Source organism: Panthera pardus, unplaced genomic scaffold (genome assembly GCF_024362965.1).
Source record: "Panthera pardus isolate Hobbes unplaced genomic scaffold, ASM2436296v1 HiC_scaffold_24, whole genome shotgun sequence".
Lineage (NCBI taxonomy): Eukaryota > Metazoa > Chordata > Mammalia > Carnivora > Felidae > Panthera > Panthera pardus.
In genome coordinates this window covers 123,435,201-123,452,518 of record NW_026526810.1, presented here as the reverse complement: position 1 = coordinate 123,452,518, position 17,318 = coordinate 123,435,201, and the positions used below count along the sequence as shown (strand labels likewise).

At 45.4% G+C, this 17,318-nt stretch overlaps 1 protein-coding gene across 3 annotated transcripts in view; it reads left to right on the top strand.

Moving 5' to 3' along the window:
- The window catches only part of GALC (galactosylceramidase), a 151,046-nt gene that overhangs the window by 74,679 nt on the left and 59,049 nt on the right, over window positions 1-17,318 (top strand). The window contains exon 17 of one of the 3 annotated variants that reach the window (XM_019461944.2): window positions 16,884-17,032. The exons of the other annotated variants lie outside the window; for them this stretch is intronic. Within the exon in view, the coding sequence (XP_019317489.2) occupies window positions 16,884-16,958 (75 nt within the window). The 3' untranslated portion in view covers window positions 16,959-17,032. Of the gene's footprint in view, window positions 1-16,883; window positions 17,033-17,318 lie in introns of those variants that run through there. 3 annotated transcript variants of the gene reach the window in all.

The window sequence follows — 17,318 nt, the reverse complement described above, 5'->3', positions numbered from 1 at the left end:
AGCAAGAAAAAAAATGATCTGTAAAGAAGTATAATGAGAAAGGAGTTAAAGTTGTAATAACAGTGAGCACGGTAATGGCCTGGGCACAAATGAATGGAGGACATGGAACAGGGGTCGGCAAACTGAGGCTCGTGGGCCAAATACACCCAGGCCCGTCCATGTACATATTATCTACAGTTACTTTCAATGTGTGAGGGCAGAGCTGAAGAGTTGCCATAGAGACCATAGGGCCAGGAAAGCCAAAAATATTGACTGTCCGTTCCTTTACAGAAAACATTTACCCCTTGGCATGGAGTAAAGTCCACATTTAAGTGTTTGTGGATGGCATTTAAAAATCAATGGGGCTATTTGATTATTGCAGTTGTCTTATTTCTTGTGCCCCCACAATACACACATACATGTTGCAGATAGTAAGTAATAAGTGTACAGAAAGAGAAGATAGCCTTTCTTTTCTTCTTGTGGGAAGAGGCACCCTCATGTCGCCAGAAAGTCAGACGACCTTTGTAAAGGGCTGAGTCAACTCCCTGACTTAGCAGTCTTGCTTTGAGAAGAATCTGCCAAGGAAGGAGATAATCTCGTGAAGTTAACCAGAGGCAAGCCAAGCACCAGAGTATTGCTATCAGGCTATTGCTCTTTTTTTTTTTTTTAAAGTTTATTTATTTATTTTTTAGAGAGAGAGAGAGAGAGAGAGAGAAAGCAGAGGAAGGGCAGAGACAGAAGGAGACAGAATCCCAAGCAGGCTCCAGGCTGTCCGCACAGAGCCCGATGTGGGGCTCGAACTCACGAACCATGAGATCATGACCTGAACCCAAATCAAGAGTCAGACGCTTAACCAACTGAGCCATCCAGACACCCTAGGCCACTACACTTAATTGCAAAATATTGTAAGCAATCTAAATGCCCACTAGCCAGGGACCAAGGAAATAAATGATGGTACATTTATACCGTGAAATCCCAACCTGCCTTTGAAAAAGAGAGACATTGCTCAGGGACAGTATCATATGGTGATTGAGTCCACAGGCTTTGAAACTAGGGTGCATAGGTCCGGACCCTGATTCTTACCATTTACTAGCTATGTGATCTTGGAGCATAATCAGTTTTGCCATTTGTGAAATAGAGATAATAGCAGCAAAGTAGGCATAACAACAGAAAATAACCTTCGTGGCTGGGGTTTTGCAAGAATTGAATGAGTCAATACGATGCCTCCTTTTTGTTCTCAATGAATAGTCGATACTATTATGTTTGTGGCTCAAGACCGATGACCATGGCATGACATTTTAAGTGACAAATTAAGGTTTTGAAAGATCAAGTACATTACAATCTATTTTATATAAAAAAGCGGTCTACATGTGAGCAGACACGCATAAATGATAGAGGCAACCACAGAATTTTCCAGAGTCTGTTCGAGATATTAACAGAAGTCCTCTTTGAATGAGATGTCAGTGATTTTACTTTATTTCCACTGTCTTATTTGTGTGTGCGTGTGTGTGTGTGTGTGTGTGTGTGTGTGCATGTTTATAATGTACCACATAGAGTTTTTTTAAAAAGTTATTAAAAAAAACACAAAAGGCCAGGGTTTAAGTTCCCTCCTTTTATTATTTTGACTTAAATAAGACACAGCCCAGTCCTGGAAGGCAGGGCACCAAGGTCCCTGGAGAGAAGCTGGGAGTGTCAGCCGGGCTTGGAACACTGGACCTCGGCAGGGAGCTGGGGTCTCCCAGCAGGAGTCAGGCACCAGCTCACATCACCATGGCAACCACATGGAAAGTTGACAAAGTAGTTTCGGGAAGAAAGCACCTTTCTTTATCATTAGGGGCATAAAAAGGAGAAGCTTCTAATTTTTGTATTTTTGACAACACTCTTCCTTCGTCTGTCAACAAGGCCCAGAGCAAGCATTCCAGTCCTTTGACATAGGCTCAGACAACTAGTGAATGATCTGACATGTCAGCTCTCTCCGCAGACAGTTCTCTTTGGCAGATTTTTGCCGTTCTTATGACCTGCGGACTCTGGAGCTTATTGTTTAATAAACATGTTGGACACGAGGCATCCAAATGAGTGGTGCTCTCTTCGAGACAGAATTAGCAAATCTTCAAGTTACTTGGAAGGTGCTTTGGAGTCTGGGTGGGAGGGTGATCCCCACTTCTGCAGCTCTGACCCATGATGGTTTAGCTTCAGCCCGGTCCCTCTGCTGGCAGGTGTCCCTACATGTCTAGAGAGATGTCTTTATTGTAGGAGAGTCATAATCACTAGAAATGAGTTGTTTTGACGCCCAAACGTGCCTTTCTTGAGCTTCCATCAATTGATTCTAATCCTAGGGCAGAATTAACTCCCCCCAAAGTCTAATTCTTGTCCCACTTCAAAGCCCTTCAAGTAGATAGAGGTCACTGTCATGGACTGCTTTGGAAAGGGCTATTTATTTACTGTCTGTGATAGGGTACTTCAGAAGCTCTCAGGTTTCCAGGTGTGTGGAGATAAAACAGTCACACACCCTTCACCGTCTTGTTTGAAAAGCTGAGATAGTTGCTCCTCGTCACCCTTATCATGTTCCTTTTGTCCTGGCTTCGCTTCAAAAATCAGGACACCCACACGCACTGTTCATGGGGAGAGGCTATTCCTTCTCCTCTCCTCTTCAAAATAAGGGATGAGAGGCTCCCCCAGCCACGGAGAGTCTGAACCATCCCTCTTCCCTCTAGTGTGGGAGCTGACGGTCACACAGTGGGATGTCTACCCCGCTAAAGCCCTAGTGCTCTCGGAGTATGGAGTCAGGGACCAGAGGGAGAAGACAGAGCCCGGATGCAGCCCAGGTGAAGTTGCCTGACTTCCCCCATGAGCATGGGATGGACGTACTCTGTGGTCTAGAGCGTGCCCCAGAAGGGGTGGCTGGCTGCCCGACGGGTCTCCCTGCCTGAGAGTTGCCTCCTGGGCGAGGGGCCTCTGCTCTTCTCAGGGGGTGCTGAGGGAGGTGGGTACAGGATACATCTGGAAAGGGACCCTGAAGACCCACGCTCTCTCGCGAGAGTCTGCAAAGGCACTCCTGAGAGTCCATTCTGAAGCCCTGTCCCATGAAGGGGACTGGTGTCCCATCAAGGTGACACAAACAGAGGCCGCTAACAGAAAGGAGCTGGCGCTTGATCGTGGGCAGCTGGTGGGCAGCTGGGCCTCCCCGCTGTCTTCCTGCCCTGACAGCACAGCAGTAGGAGGCGGAACAAGAGATGGAGGGAGTGTGTGGCTGCTGCAGGGTCGCAGGTCTGGCCTGCCTTTCGGGGAAGGCTGTGAATCAAGTAAGACTTTGAAAAGTCAGAATGAAGAGCATGTCTTGAAGAACTGGAGTTATACTGTTCTAGTAATTGTGAGTGATCAGAAAGTGAGGGAAATGGGGTGAAATCTTGCTAAAATCCTCTTTTCTCCAGCGGGTCTGTAGGTTGCAAAGCAGACCCTTTGGGCAGAGCAGTTACTGGCGAAAATAAGCATGTTCTACGTTTATACCACCAATGAGGGCGACCGCCAACGAATCAGTCAGCTTCACCGGGTATGCTTCTAAACAGCTGGTGTCCCCTGCGCCACCATGAAGGCTGCTGGGGGGCTGGATCACCTTGCCATTTTTAGAAAGTTACCAAGAAGACACCGGGTCTGCTGAATAAGGCTGTGAAGAGATAGCTCTCTACTTACTGTAGGCATGTGGCATAGGGATTGTGTGGGACAGGCCTGAGGGCTTGCGATGAGTGGGGTCCTTGTCCTGACCAAAGGAAGGATAGTCTTAGGAATGTAAAATCGAGGTGCCCAGTTAGCCAGCTATGAATGAACCGTGTCCTTTAGACCAGAAAATCATAATGGATTGGATGAACTTAGGAGTATGGGAAGTCAGAAAACCCATCCTTCCATCCTTCCTAACTTCTTCTTTCTTTCTTTTTCTCTTCCTCTGTCTCTCTCTCCCTCACTGTGCTTCTCCTTTGTAGAATTTATATCAAGCGCACAAATATTTGTTTAATTTCTGTTGATTGGCTGCCTTTTTCTACTAGACCCTAAAAGTCTGAGAGCACAGCCCTGTCTGTTAGGCTCAGCATTCTGTCTCCATTACCAGCCCAATGATGGGCCCGTGGCAGGCACTCAATCAATATTTACTAAATGAACGAGTACATGAACACTCAATGGTGGTCATTAAAATAATGTTCTTTAAATTGCTGGTTTTATTGTAAGCTAAATTTCCTGGTCTTATTAGGCTGTGATCCAACTTAAGATCTCGATTCCTTCTTAAGTGCCCACATTGTCATGTTCTGCACTGTTTTGACTACAGGAGTTCCCTCCCAATTGGAATTCTGGGGGTTGTCTGAGGGGTTCAGGAGAACTGTGCCCAGCATTCTCCGTGGACCCCCAGCCCCTGTGAAGTGTTTATTCTCCTGCCCCAGCTCCTGGTAACCCTCTCCAGCGGGCATGGCTCCCTCTTTTGGTGTCCCTCTCTAACACCCCTATTCCAGCTTCGGGAGAATATGGACTGCCCTCTCCCCTCTGCTTTTCCACGTTAGCCTGGGCAAGCTCTTCCTCTCATTGCCGGAAGCACACGAGAGACCCACAGAGAACAACGTAAAACCACCATTAGTGTCAGTCCTCCCAAAGTACTCACAAAGCTTCCTGGGCATCTGAAGAGAAAAGGAATCATACGCTTGTTTGCCTTACCTTAATCTAACATCTCTGCTGAAAGGCACACCCTCTTTGCATTATTCAATGAAGCAGTCTCGAACATCAACATTTACTTTACTCCACTGTATATATGTCTTTCTCAGGGGCAACAGGTGGGAACCTGCTAATACATATTTTTCTAAACCGAAAAAAAAAAAAGTAAATTCAGAGCTCCTTTTCTTAGGAGGCAGAAACCATCTGCAGCATCCAAAACTTTCGGATCTATTTTCAGTGAGGTCTACCCCCATTACCTTATTATTCACAGTTGTGGTTGTTGTTGTTTTGCAGGACAACACTCATTTGGATGTTACATTCTGACGCTTTGTTAGAAACCCAGTTCCTGCTTTGCCCTTATACTTGTTTATTATTTATCCAATATATACCGATTGTTGAACATTTACAAAATCCCCCTTCCATGGATTTTATATTCTTAGATTTTACATTCTTAGAGAGGGATGAGCGTATTTTTTTCTGTAAATGGTCAGCAAATATTTTGGGCTTTCTGGACCATAGGCTGCTGTGGTACAACTATTCAGTTCTGCCATTTTAGCGCTCAAGCAGCCGTAGACAAGATATAAATGAACAGACGTGGCTCTCTCCACTAGAACGTTATTTACAAAACAGGTGGCTGGCCTGGGTGCCGTAGCTTGCTGACTCCAGTTCTAGGCAATAAAACAGATATATAATATGGCAGGTATGACTAAGTGCTAAAAATAAAAATAAGACATGGTGAACAGCAGGGGACAGATCATGTAGGGATTTATGCTGAATGAGATTGGAAATCCTTGGAAGATTTGGACAGAAATGGTCTGTCTGATCTGACTCCCAGCTGCAGGGGAGCTGGGACACATTACGGAATGGGTAAGACACTTGGAAACTGGCTGGGAGGTTATTGCAATGATCTGGATGCAAAGGGATGGTTCTTGGTACCAGGATGGCAGTAATGAGGTGGTCAGAAGTGGTTGCATTCTAGATAGATTTAGAAGGTCTGAGAAAAAGGAGGTTCAAGGGCGACCCTTAGACTTTAGGCTGAGTCATTGGAAGAATGGCCTTTCCATCTTCTGAGCTGAAGAAGAGAGAAGGAGGGGCAGGTTTTGGGCAGAAGACTGAGTCCTGTTTGGGACATGTTGTATTTGAGATGCCTTTCAGACACCCAAGCAAAACTGTTGAGTAGGCGGTTGGATGTAGGCCTCTGAGATTGGGGAGGGAACTGGGGTTATAAATTTGAGAGTCACGACAGCATGTGGGTGGTCCTTACAGATCAGCGAGGGAATGAGAACTGATATAGAAGACAGGTCTTGGGTTGATCCCTAGCATGTTCTGGCACTTGGAGGTCAGGGGGAGGAGAAAGCAGCCCAGGACACTGGGCAGCAGTGGGGCAGCATGGCCAGAGAAAGGCAGGGAGAGTGGGCTCGGGTGGAGAGTGTGACGGGCCAGCAGGATGCTACTGGTGGGGTGACAGGGGTGCAGGCTGAGATCTTTCGCGACGAGATGCTGAGGGCTCTGGGGGCGCCTGGGTGGCTCAGTCGGTTAAACGTCCAACTTCGGCCCAGGTCATGATCCTGTGCTTTGTGGGTTCGAGCCCCATGTTGGGCCCTGTGCTGACAGTTCAGAGCCTGGACCCTGCTTCGGATTCTGTGTCTCCCTCTCTCTCTGCCCCTCCCCCACTCCGTCTCTCTGTCTCCCCAAAATAAGTAGACATTAAAATTAGATGCTGAGGGCTCTGCATCTAATCTAAGCTCTTCCGGGATGCACCTTGCCTTGCATTTCTCCCGGCGGATCCCTGCTGCCGCTGTCAGAGAACTCCCAGGCCATCACTCTTTCTAGCTCCCTTCATTGCCAGACAAGTTGCATTTTCTTTGTGACGTGGCAAGTTGGGCAGGCAAACTGTACCTTCCAAATTGTCCATAATCCTTGGCTAAGCTGTTCTCTTTGTACTGAAAAAAGAAGCCAGCAGAGTCCGAGAATGCTCTCTGGAACAAAGAGGAAAATGTTTTCACAAAAATACAGGCACATCCTACTGGCCGCTGACCCCTGTCCCGGTTCCCTGGGGCAGGGTGGAACCTCCTCGCCGTCAGCCTCTCTACAGGGTGAAAATCCAGCTTCCGGAGAGGTGCGGGCAGCATTCTGCTTTCACATGTAGGCAAAAGCACCAGGGACTGTCTTTCACGCGTGGGCCAGCGTGTGAGTTAAAGGGCAAACACAGGGCAGAAAGAAGATGGGCAGAGGCGAGAGAATGGGCAGGAGGCCCGAGGAGGCCAGCGGAAGGAGAAAGACCAATGCAGAATTCGTGGGAATGGAGGGGGCGGGCTTTTTGTGGTGCAACGTCTTGAGTGTCTTTGACCTAGAACTGGCCCCATGTTTAAGGTCATGGATCCCGGAAACCGGCCCCTTCCTTCCTCTCTCCTTTTTTTGTCACAGCAAAGATGACACCTGGCACTCCGTGCTCGCATCTGCTCTTGCCTTTGTTCTATTTTTTTTCTACTCTGTTCAATTTGGGTGTTTGGCGTGACCAACGGAGGTTTGAAAGCGACACTCCAGCTGTCCCATGCCCACTCCTACTGAATTCTCTTGAAATTCCTCCTGCTTGGCATGGCTCTCTCTAGTCCCCGCTAAGCAGAGTCTTGGGCAAGTCTCTGTTTTGACACGGAATCATGCACTTGGTGCCTCCCCCCAACAGTCTTGTTGGATTATTGAACATCTGTCTTCTAGGCTTCACATCTTGTGGTTGATGGATGACCAGCTGTCCCTGAATGGAGCTGAGATCATAGAACGGATGGGGCCTCTGCATGGTTTGGATCCCCAGCCAAGGAACACACAGGTCTGCCCTGTGTTTAACACATTTCTGGCCGGGAAAGTCCTGTAGATTAGTGGGATACCCATAACAATGGGGTATTTTTTAAGTCATTCCATGCTTCTATTTGTTACCAGGCTTTATCAAATCCAGAATACAGCCTTTGTTTATTGTCCTGGCTACCAGGTAGCAAGTCATGAAAAAAGTAGGCAGAGGAGAAAAGAAGTACCTATGTAGGTGGTAGAAAAATGCATTATTTTCATATCTGCTACCAGAAATATTCCCAGGAATGGAGTTATTTTAGGAAGGTGTCTTGACAAATCATTTGGGGATGGAAGGGGAGCCCCGAGGGCCTTGAAGAGTCAAGACAACCAAAGGAATTCTGAAAGTGCTGTGCACATGATATTAAGACTTGGGGAGAAGGAGAAGAGGGGAAGCAGCTGGAGAGGGGGGCCAGAGACCTGTGGAGTGTGGGTGTCTCTCTTGTATTAGGGTTCTCCGGAGACACAGAACCAAGAGGATATGGACATATCATAAATTTCTGTGTATGCGTATCTTCATCTACTTACCTACCTACCCATCTATAAAGAGATTTATTGTAAGGAACCGGCTCATGCAATTGTGGAGGCCAAACAACCCCATGATCTGCTGTCTGCAGACACAGAAAAGCGGGTAATCTAGTTCGAAGGCCTGAGAGCCAGAGAACTGATGGTATAGATTCCAAGTCTGAAAGTTAAAACCAGGAGCCCCAAAGCCAGGGGAAGACCAATGTCTCAGCTCAGTCAAGCTGAATTAATCCAGCCTTCCTCCACTTTTTTATTGTATTCGGGACCTCCCAGTGGGGAGGGCAATCACTATACTCAGTCCACTGACTCAAACCCCCCTCACAGACGCAGCTAAAAGTAATGTTTAACTAGAAATCTGAACATCTCCTGGCCCAACTAGGTTGACGTACAAGATTAATCATCACAGTGCCTGTGTTGGTAAGGAGCTCAAGGAATTTTCTGCACAGAGATGATGACACTTTCTTTGAAGGTTCTGCGTTTTAGTAATGCTGGTCTCCCAGTTTGCTGAAATCTTTAGTTGAGTGTGTTGTGCACACTAGTGTATGCTTTTTCTAAGTGGTATGATTGTGTGTGTGTGTGAGAGAGAGAGAGACAGAGACAGAGACAGTGACAGACAGAGAATCATTTGTGTAGATGGAAGGAACTCAGGCTCCAGGGATGTTTGCTGTGTTGCTGAACAGGGTTGGATGGGGAGATAATCTGGAGATGAGTGATTTCAGCAGAAGCAGGACCCTGTATCAGAGGCAGGAGAAAGGCAAGAAACAACCAGGAAGCTTTTGGATAGTTGAAATGAGAGTTAGGGCCACTCTAGTCTAGAAGGTAGGGGGCATGGTGGTGCTGGTGACACGTTCCAGAAGAGTTCTGGAGGCTCCATTAACTCTTGCTAAAATAGCAAAGCCTGAGGCTAATAGATTTAAAGTCTGACCATCGCTGCCCTCTACTCTCAGCAAAGCAAACAATCTGGATGGTGCCTGTACTTTATTCTTCCCTCTACTTCTCCTCTTGTAACCGAACCAGTGTGAGTTGGCCCAGTGGTGAGTCACAGGTAGAAACCACACCAGGTGAGTTGCTGCACCAAAAGGAAACTTTATTTGCAGCAAAAAAGGAGATTAGGGGAATAACTTCCAAAGCCATGACTCCCCCAGTGAGGACGAGCGGGTTTCTTTCACTTAGGGTCAGGATGAATATTTGATAGGGAAGCCTTGTCATCCTATGTAGAGGCAGGCAGAAGGTCATGCATGTGCCTGAGGAAACATGCCTATACATACATTCTATGTTTTGTACATGAGGCTTGTGCTCCTCCTTGGGAAGAGATTTCAGTATTCTAATGAGGTAAAGGTAACTGTCGGTCACTCCGTGGCTCACTCCGTAGTCCCTCTGCACAGGCGTGGGTTTTGAGGGGGCAGCATCGAGTTCAAATTGGTCTGGGTGGTCTGGGCCAGTGGGAGCTTTTCATCTGGGCAGTCATTATTGCTTGAGGGGTATTTTGGGTTTCTGTCATGGGATGCAATGCCCCTTGAGTCTTTTGCCCGAGGTAAGAGACAGCGGGAAAGAAGACCTTAAGGAAAAATATGGGACAAAGGCCAGTGGGTACAAGCAGGTGGGCAGTAAAGGCCGGTGATAATCTGTTGATAGCTTCCTATCTCCTTTATCAAAGGCACTTCAGTCTAATTTTAGCAGACAATATTGTGAGGGATGAGGAAGTAATTTTCTGCAATGGCTTGGGATAGAAGGCCCTTTCAGTAGGACTTTTATTCGGGGGCTTAGAGGAATAATTCAATAAAGTCCACTTGGTTTACACAGAATTTCTAAGATGCTGGCTGTATAAGATGAATTATATTTTCATGCAAGTTTCTTTTTTTAAAATGTTTATTCATTTATTTTCAGAGGGAGAGAGAGAGGGAGGGAGGAAGGGAGGGAGAGGAGAGTGGGGGAGGGGCAGAGAGAGAGAGAGAGAGAGAGAGAGAGAGAATCCCAAGCAGGTTCCAAGCTGTCATCACAAAGTCTGATGCAGGGCTTGAACCCATGAACCGTGAGATCATGACCTGAGCTGAAATCCAGAGTCGGATACCTAATGGACTGAGCCGCGCGGGTGCCCCAATTTTCATGCAAGGTTCTGAATGGCCAAAAGATAAAACACAACTAGTGTTTTCCTAAAGTCTTAAATGCCTTTGCAGATGTGAATTTATCTTTAATATCACAAAGTACTCTCTCTGGAGTGGGTCGACATGAACCCCTTCCCTCGTCCTCTGTGGTGATCACCAGTCAGCGTCAGGTGCTAAACTTGAGTCACCAAACACTAATCACGTAAGAAACGTATTAGGGAGGAATCCTATAAAATTGTGTTTCCAGAGTGGAAAAAAAAAAAAGTGCAAATTTTAAATTCACAGTGAAGCTCTCACAGCTATTTCGGATGCAATAAAAGTCCATTTTAATAAGTATCGCACAGTTTACCTGTACCTATTAAGTGCATTTTAGAGATAGGCAAAGTGAGAGCGTAATCTGCTTTTAAGCATTCTCCTAATACGAATGACCCAAGTGAAGTATTTGGGCATGCTTGCACTGCTAAACGAGGCAGAAAACTTTACCAAACTTTGTGTTATTAGTATTTCTTACGTGTTTGGCTCTGTTAGTAATGAATCATGCAATGTAAGTGAAAATCCTTCTGCGGGGTTGGGCGGCCAAATAGACTTCTCTCACCTCTGTCTCTAGTTCTCTGTTCCTGGGCAAACCACTTCCCTTCTCTGGGCTGCAGGTGCCTTATGTGTAAAAAATCTCGGTTAATTAATCCTATGAGTATCATCATTCAGGGTAAATTAGATAATACGTGCAAAGAACTCAGCTCAAGAATGCTTATACGAAGTACTCCATAAATGATAGCTATTATTATTATTATTAGAAACTTATAGTATTTAACTCAATGCTATTGTTTTTAGAGTCCAAAGTTCTATTTATTTTAACCATTTAAGATGGAAATTTTAAGTAAATTTTGCTCTTCCTGCCTGTTAGACTGAAATTTATTTTTTAATTTTTATTTATTTATTTTGAGAGAGAGAGAGAGAGAGAGGCAGAGAGAGAAGGAGGAAGAGAATCCAAAGCACGCCCTGCACTGTCAGCACAGAGCCCGACTTGAGGCTCGAACCCATATACTGTGAGATCATGACCTGAGCCAAAACCAAGAGTTGGATATTTACCCCACTTAACCCACTGAGCCACCTGGGCACCCCAAATTTTATTGCTAATGTGAACACATTATATTGTTATATTATATTATTATATTGTTATAATATTATTATAATATATATGATGTATATAATTATTATAGATATAAGATTTATAATTATTATATATTTATAACCATTATAATATATTATTATAATATATATTATATTGTCATATGTTATTATATTGTTATAAGAACACATTACAATGGAAATTTAAAAAAGAAAAATGATTTACTCATAATCCTCATATCCTAATAAAACATTGCTTTTCCTCTCTTTGGATTCCCTTGCTCATATGGAGGCACATTTTGATGTTATCGTAATTCGTGTTCATAGCGCTATTCTATAGTCTGCATTTTCATAAAATGGACTTCATTTTTTGTAAGGTCTCCATAATTGTAATTTTTAGTAGCCATATAGCATTCAGTTGAATCTGGGGACCCTAATTTCACAGTCTCTGTTTTCAGTCTTTTAAAAAAAAATGTTTATTTATTGGGGCACCTGGGTGGCTCAGTTGGTTGAGCATCCGACTCTGGCTCAGGTCATGATCTCATGGTCTGTGAGTTTGAGACCCGTGTCAGACTCTGTGTTGACAGCTCAGAGCCTGGAGCCTGCTTCGGATTCTGTGTATCCCTCTCTTTCTGCCCCTCCCCCGCTCATGCTCTGTCTCTGTCTCTGTCTCTCTCTCTCTCTCTCTCTCTGTCAAAAATAAATAAACATTAAAAAAATTTTAAAAAATGTTTATTTATTTTTAAGAGAGAGAGAGTGAGAGACAGATCACAAGGGGGTGGGGGTGCAAAGAGAGAGGGAGACACAGAATCCGAAGCAGGCTCCAGGCTCTGAGCTGTCAGCGCAGAGCCCAATGTGGGGCTCGAACTCACGCACCATGAGATCATGACCTGAGCTGAAGTCGGACGCCCAACTGACTGAGCCCCCCAGGTGCCCCTCTTTTTAGTTATTTTGATCGCTTCTAGTTTCCATAGATGAATATCTCTTGAAAAAGGAGCGAAGGGATTCTGGATTTGGAGACTTAGAAGAGGTGAGTCCCTTTGCTTGGCGCGGGTAGGGCTCCATAGCTGAGGTGTTTGGGGATGGAGGACTGGGGCTCTCGCACGTGCTTTTGGAGAACCAGCAGCAGTGGGGGTGAGGCCGGCCGAGATCCCCAAGGAGGAAACGTCACCAGGCTGGCTACACAAGGCTGACTCAGTCTGTGTGGTAGGACGCAGAGGGGGACCTTGAGTTTGCCTTCTGGATTGGTCTGCTCAGTTCGGTAGCTAAGAGAAGGACCAGGCAATGCTCAGAAGTTCCTTCTGGAAGGCAGAAGCTGAAGTCAGTATGGTGAAGGCAGCCTCTGTGTGATGTTGTGATTTATAATAAGAAATGTGTGTATTTGGTCTTTGTTTCAGCTTCTGGCACAGAGCTCTGAAAACCTGTGGAATTTCTGAAGGAATGAGAGTGATTAAGGTCTCTTTTGCTATGTTAATGAGGTGACTTTTGGAAAGCCCCTAGGTCACCTGGGGAAGGGGGCTGGTTGCCAGAAGAACCAACCGTGTGTTTAGAGGATTGGAACTTTCAGTCCCACACCCCTGGCTTCCAGGAATGGGCGAGGGGCTGGAGGTTGAATAGATTGCCAAAGGACAATGATTTAATCAACTGTCTCTAGGAGGAAAGCCTCCATAGAGGGTCGTGTGGGTGGCTCAGTAGGTTAAGCATCCACCTCTCGATTTTGCCTCAGGTCATGAGCTCCTGATTCCATGGAGCCCTGCGTTGGGCTTTGTACTGTCAGTGCAGAGCCTGCTTGGTATTCTCTCTCCCTCTGTCTCTCTGCGCCTCCCACACGCTCTCTCTCTCAAAATAAATAGATTAAAAAAAAAAAAGCCTCCAGAGAATCCCAAAAGGACAGAGTTTGAAGAACTTCTGGTTTGAGGAACTCTTGAAAATACGGAGAGAACGTTCTCCGAGGTATGGAAGCTCTGAGTCCTTTCACTTCTCTCCCTACGCATCTTTCCGTCTGGCTGCTGATTCACATCCTGTACTATCTTTTGTAATAAACTGATAGTCTTATGAGTGAACTGGTTTCCTGAGTTCTGTGAGCTGCTCTAGCAAATTACTTGAACCCAAGGGGGGGTTCCTGGGAACCTCTGATCTACAGCCAGTTGGTCAGAAGTATAGGTGACCAGTTGTGTTGACAACTGGCATCTAAATGGAGAACAATCTTGTGGGACTGAGCCCTTAACCTGTGGGATCTGATGCTATCTCAGGGTAGACAGTGTCAGAATTGAGTTGATTTGTAGGACACCTGGCTGGTGTCTGAGAGTTGCTTGGGGGTGGTAGGAACACCCCACAGCCCCACCCGCCCCAAACACAAACTGCGATTTGTACCAGAATGTACTCTGCTTCTGCTATTTTCTGTGAGCTCATTTAACCTTATAAAGTACTATTTACGCTATAAAGTCAGTTAACATTCCAGTTAAACAGCTGGGGAAACTGAGTCATAGGGGGTGTAAGTTGCCCGGGTCAACAGTTGCCATCTCGTTGGCATGCCCAGCTCCACAGGACTTCCCTGAGTTGAGAGCTGAGAGCGGGAGAACCCTGTGGGTGTCCATCTGGGAGTCACGTTAACAGCCTTAGACCAGTAAAGGACCAGTTCTGCCCTACAATTAAAACCACAAACTTGCCTTTCCTGCTGGGTAAATGGGGGCACCGCAGAGCAAGCTGAGAGGAAATGGCTGCCAGTCGTATTCTTAGGAATGTTTCCCTTGAGTGCGACGCCTCTGAATATAACAACCCCGCGTGTGTGCATGTAAAATAGTTCTACTCAGAGGATCCTGGACGATGGGCTTTGTAGCGGTTTGTGGCAAGGAGAGCATCTTAGCTGCTTTTCTCCAACAAGGACTGAGTCCAACACATTGTTGGATCATTACTACTCGGGATTTGCCGTTGCTGTAGTTCATACGAGATATTATGAAAACGTATATAGCTTAATTCAATAAAAAGACTGCATTTTTCACTTATTACATTGGCAAATACATATATGTATACATATTATAAATGTTATTTTATATACAATAGGTGATGTGTAAAACAGCACATCATATGTTTTACATATTTATAAATATTAGGTATGTTTATATATGTTTAAAATATAGTTTTAGGGACAAATATGTGTGTGTAAGGATATTTGTTACAGGGTTCTTTATAATAGTGAAAAATTAGAAATTGCTTAGGGAGTGCCTGGGTGGCTCAGTCGGTTAAGTGTCCGACTTTGGCTCAGGTCATGATCTCACGGTCCGTGAGTCTGAGCCCCGCTGTCAATGGGGAACTCCTCTGGATTCTCTGTACCCCTCTTTTTCTGCCCCTCCCCCACTCACACATATGCTCTCTCTCTCTCTCTCTCAAAAAAAGAAATTACCTTAATGTCCAGTGATAGAAGACTTGGTAAAGAAATTATGGATACTCACACTTCGGAATTGAAGCATTAAGAAAATACGCTTGCAAAAAATGTTTAATGACAGGGGACACTGGCCATGATTAAGTTTGTAAGGGTGATATGTAAGATAAAAATTCCACATTATGCTTCCAGTTTTGCAAAGACAGTACAAACATTTGTAAACCACAACTGGAAATAAATGCATAAAAACAACAAAATGAAAATGGTGATTATTTCTCAGAGGTCAAAACAGGGGTCGAGTTGTTTTCTTGTTTATACTGTAAAGATCGCACACTTTCTTCCAAGAACCTGACAAACACACATGGCAAACATTTGTGCGTACGGAGTCACTAGAGAAAACCCACACCGTGTAGATTTTCCCTAATTTATCCCAATTTCTAAATTTTGCCCTGTTGTCAGCTGAGGCAATTTCATTCTGGCTGGGAAATAAGATGCTGTGGGGATTGGAGGACGAGAAAAGTCAAGGGTTTTGTAACTTAGGTTTCTTTTTTTTTTTTTTTTTTTTAATTTTTTTTTAACGTTTTATTTATTTTTGAGACAGAGAGAGACAGAGCATGAACGGGGGAGGGTCAGAGAGAGGGAGACACAGAATATGAAACAGGCTCCAGGCTCTGAGCTGTCAGCACAGAGCCCGACGCGGGGCTCGAACTCACGGACCGTGAGATCATGACCTGAGCCGAAGTCAGCCGCTCAACCGACTGAGCCACCCAGGCGCCCCTCTTTTTTTTTTTTTTAATGTTTATTTATTTTTGAGACAGAGAGAGACGGAGCATGAACGGGGGAGGGGCGGAGAGAGAGGGAGACACAGAATCTGGAACGGGCTCCAGGCTCTGAGCGGTCAGCACAGAGCCCGACGCGGGGCTCGAACTCACAGACCGCGAGATCATGACCTGAGCCGAAGTCGGACACTTAACCGACTGAGCCACCCAGGCACCCCTGTAACTTGGGTTTCTAACTAGAGCCTGCAGGTAAGCTGCTGGATGAAGGGAGAGTGCAGGTGAGTCAGGCAGACATGGAGGGCAGCCGAGGTGTGGTGGAAAGAGGGCCCCGAGGCTTCAGGTCTGACCTGGCCACCGTGAGCTCTTGGAGCAGGACTTTGCCTGGTATAGAGGCTGGATGGACCCACGTTCAAGTCCATGTCCAAAGTTACCTATGTGACTTAATCTCATGAAATCTCAACTCAATTGTAAAATGACCATGTTACTGGCCGGTAGGGAGGCGTTGATGACACAATGTACCTAAAAACGGGAGAAGGAGGCTGGCCCGTACCGAGGGCATATAACCAATGTCCAGCTCATGACCTTCCCTGGTCTGCATGGTTGCCTGTCAAATCAAGGAATTAGAATGGATAACCTCTAAATTACCCTTTCTCTTTGAAACATTTACGGTGCTTAAAAAGCCTTAGGCAAGGAGAATTTAATATTTCCCTAACTTTTATTTATCTTCCTTTGGCAAAGAATGAGTTATCGCAGTGCGTGCGTATACATTAAGGAGCCAAGGAGCAGGGTTTGAAATTCAGCCGCGGGAGCAGAGGCTCCTAAAGGAAGCCAGAGTGGGCCGTGGTTCTTAAGGTGAGGGATGACAAGGAACAGGTGACTGGGTACAGGTGCCTTGGTCTCCTGCCCTTTCCTGCAAAGGTACATATCCAAGGGCTCTGTGTTTTGTTTTCTCTAGAGCAGTGGTTCTCAAGCTTTATTGCAAATTACAGTCACCTGGAGAGCTTTCAGACCATCCCAAGGTCTCAGAAGCGCCTCACACCAATTAAATCTGCGTAGAACCCAGGCGTCGGTGTTGTTAAAGCTCCCCAGGTGATTCCAAGTGTGCACCCAAAGTGACGATCCCCGCGCTGTAGTGAATGGAGGGCCCGGAAACAAGTGTGAACCCCACATGTCAATTCTGACCACTGAGTGTGACCTCAGTGGTGCAGCGATGCATGTGTGAAGGGACTAGAGTAACATGTCCCCTTCCAAATGGTGACATCTGTGTCACATAACAGTGTTCGTAAATGTCTGGGGCCAAAATAAATAAATAAATAAATAAATAAATAAATAAATAAATAAATAAATAAATAAATTTAAAAAGTCTCCAGTTTGAGGTCTGGTTTCTCAAAAGCACACCATGGAGCTGAACAAAAGGCGGGCTGTCGCCGATGTGATGGTGCTTCTTTCCAGGAGGATACATCTCTCTTTGGGATCTTCTCATTTTTAAACCAAAGCAGATACCCAGGTTCTATTCCGGCCCACTGAGTATGACGGACATATTGAAAACATCCTCCTATGAAGACAGGAGGAAGGGATAATGTAAAAATACAAGGGCAAACATACAGGGAAATTTATGAGGAATTCCAAAAATTGGTCTCCAAAAGAAGAATGCATGTCTGACATGAACCTCGGGACCTGGAATCCTTTTGGGTCATTTCCAGGAGACAGAAGAGCCGTCCTTCTAAAGTATGTCCACTAGATGGCAGCATCACCATGGTAAAATATACTGGCCTTTCTTGGCATAAAGGAGGGATTTTTTAATATTGAACAGAGGTTGGAACTCAGATGGTTTTATAGATATGAATATGCTGTTAAAATATTCTAAATTATAGTATATATATCTGA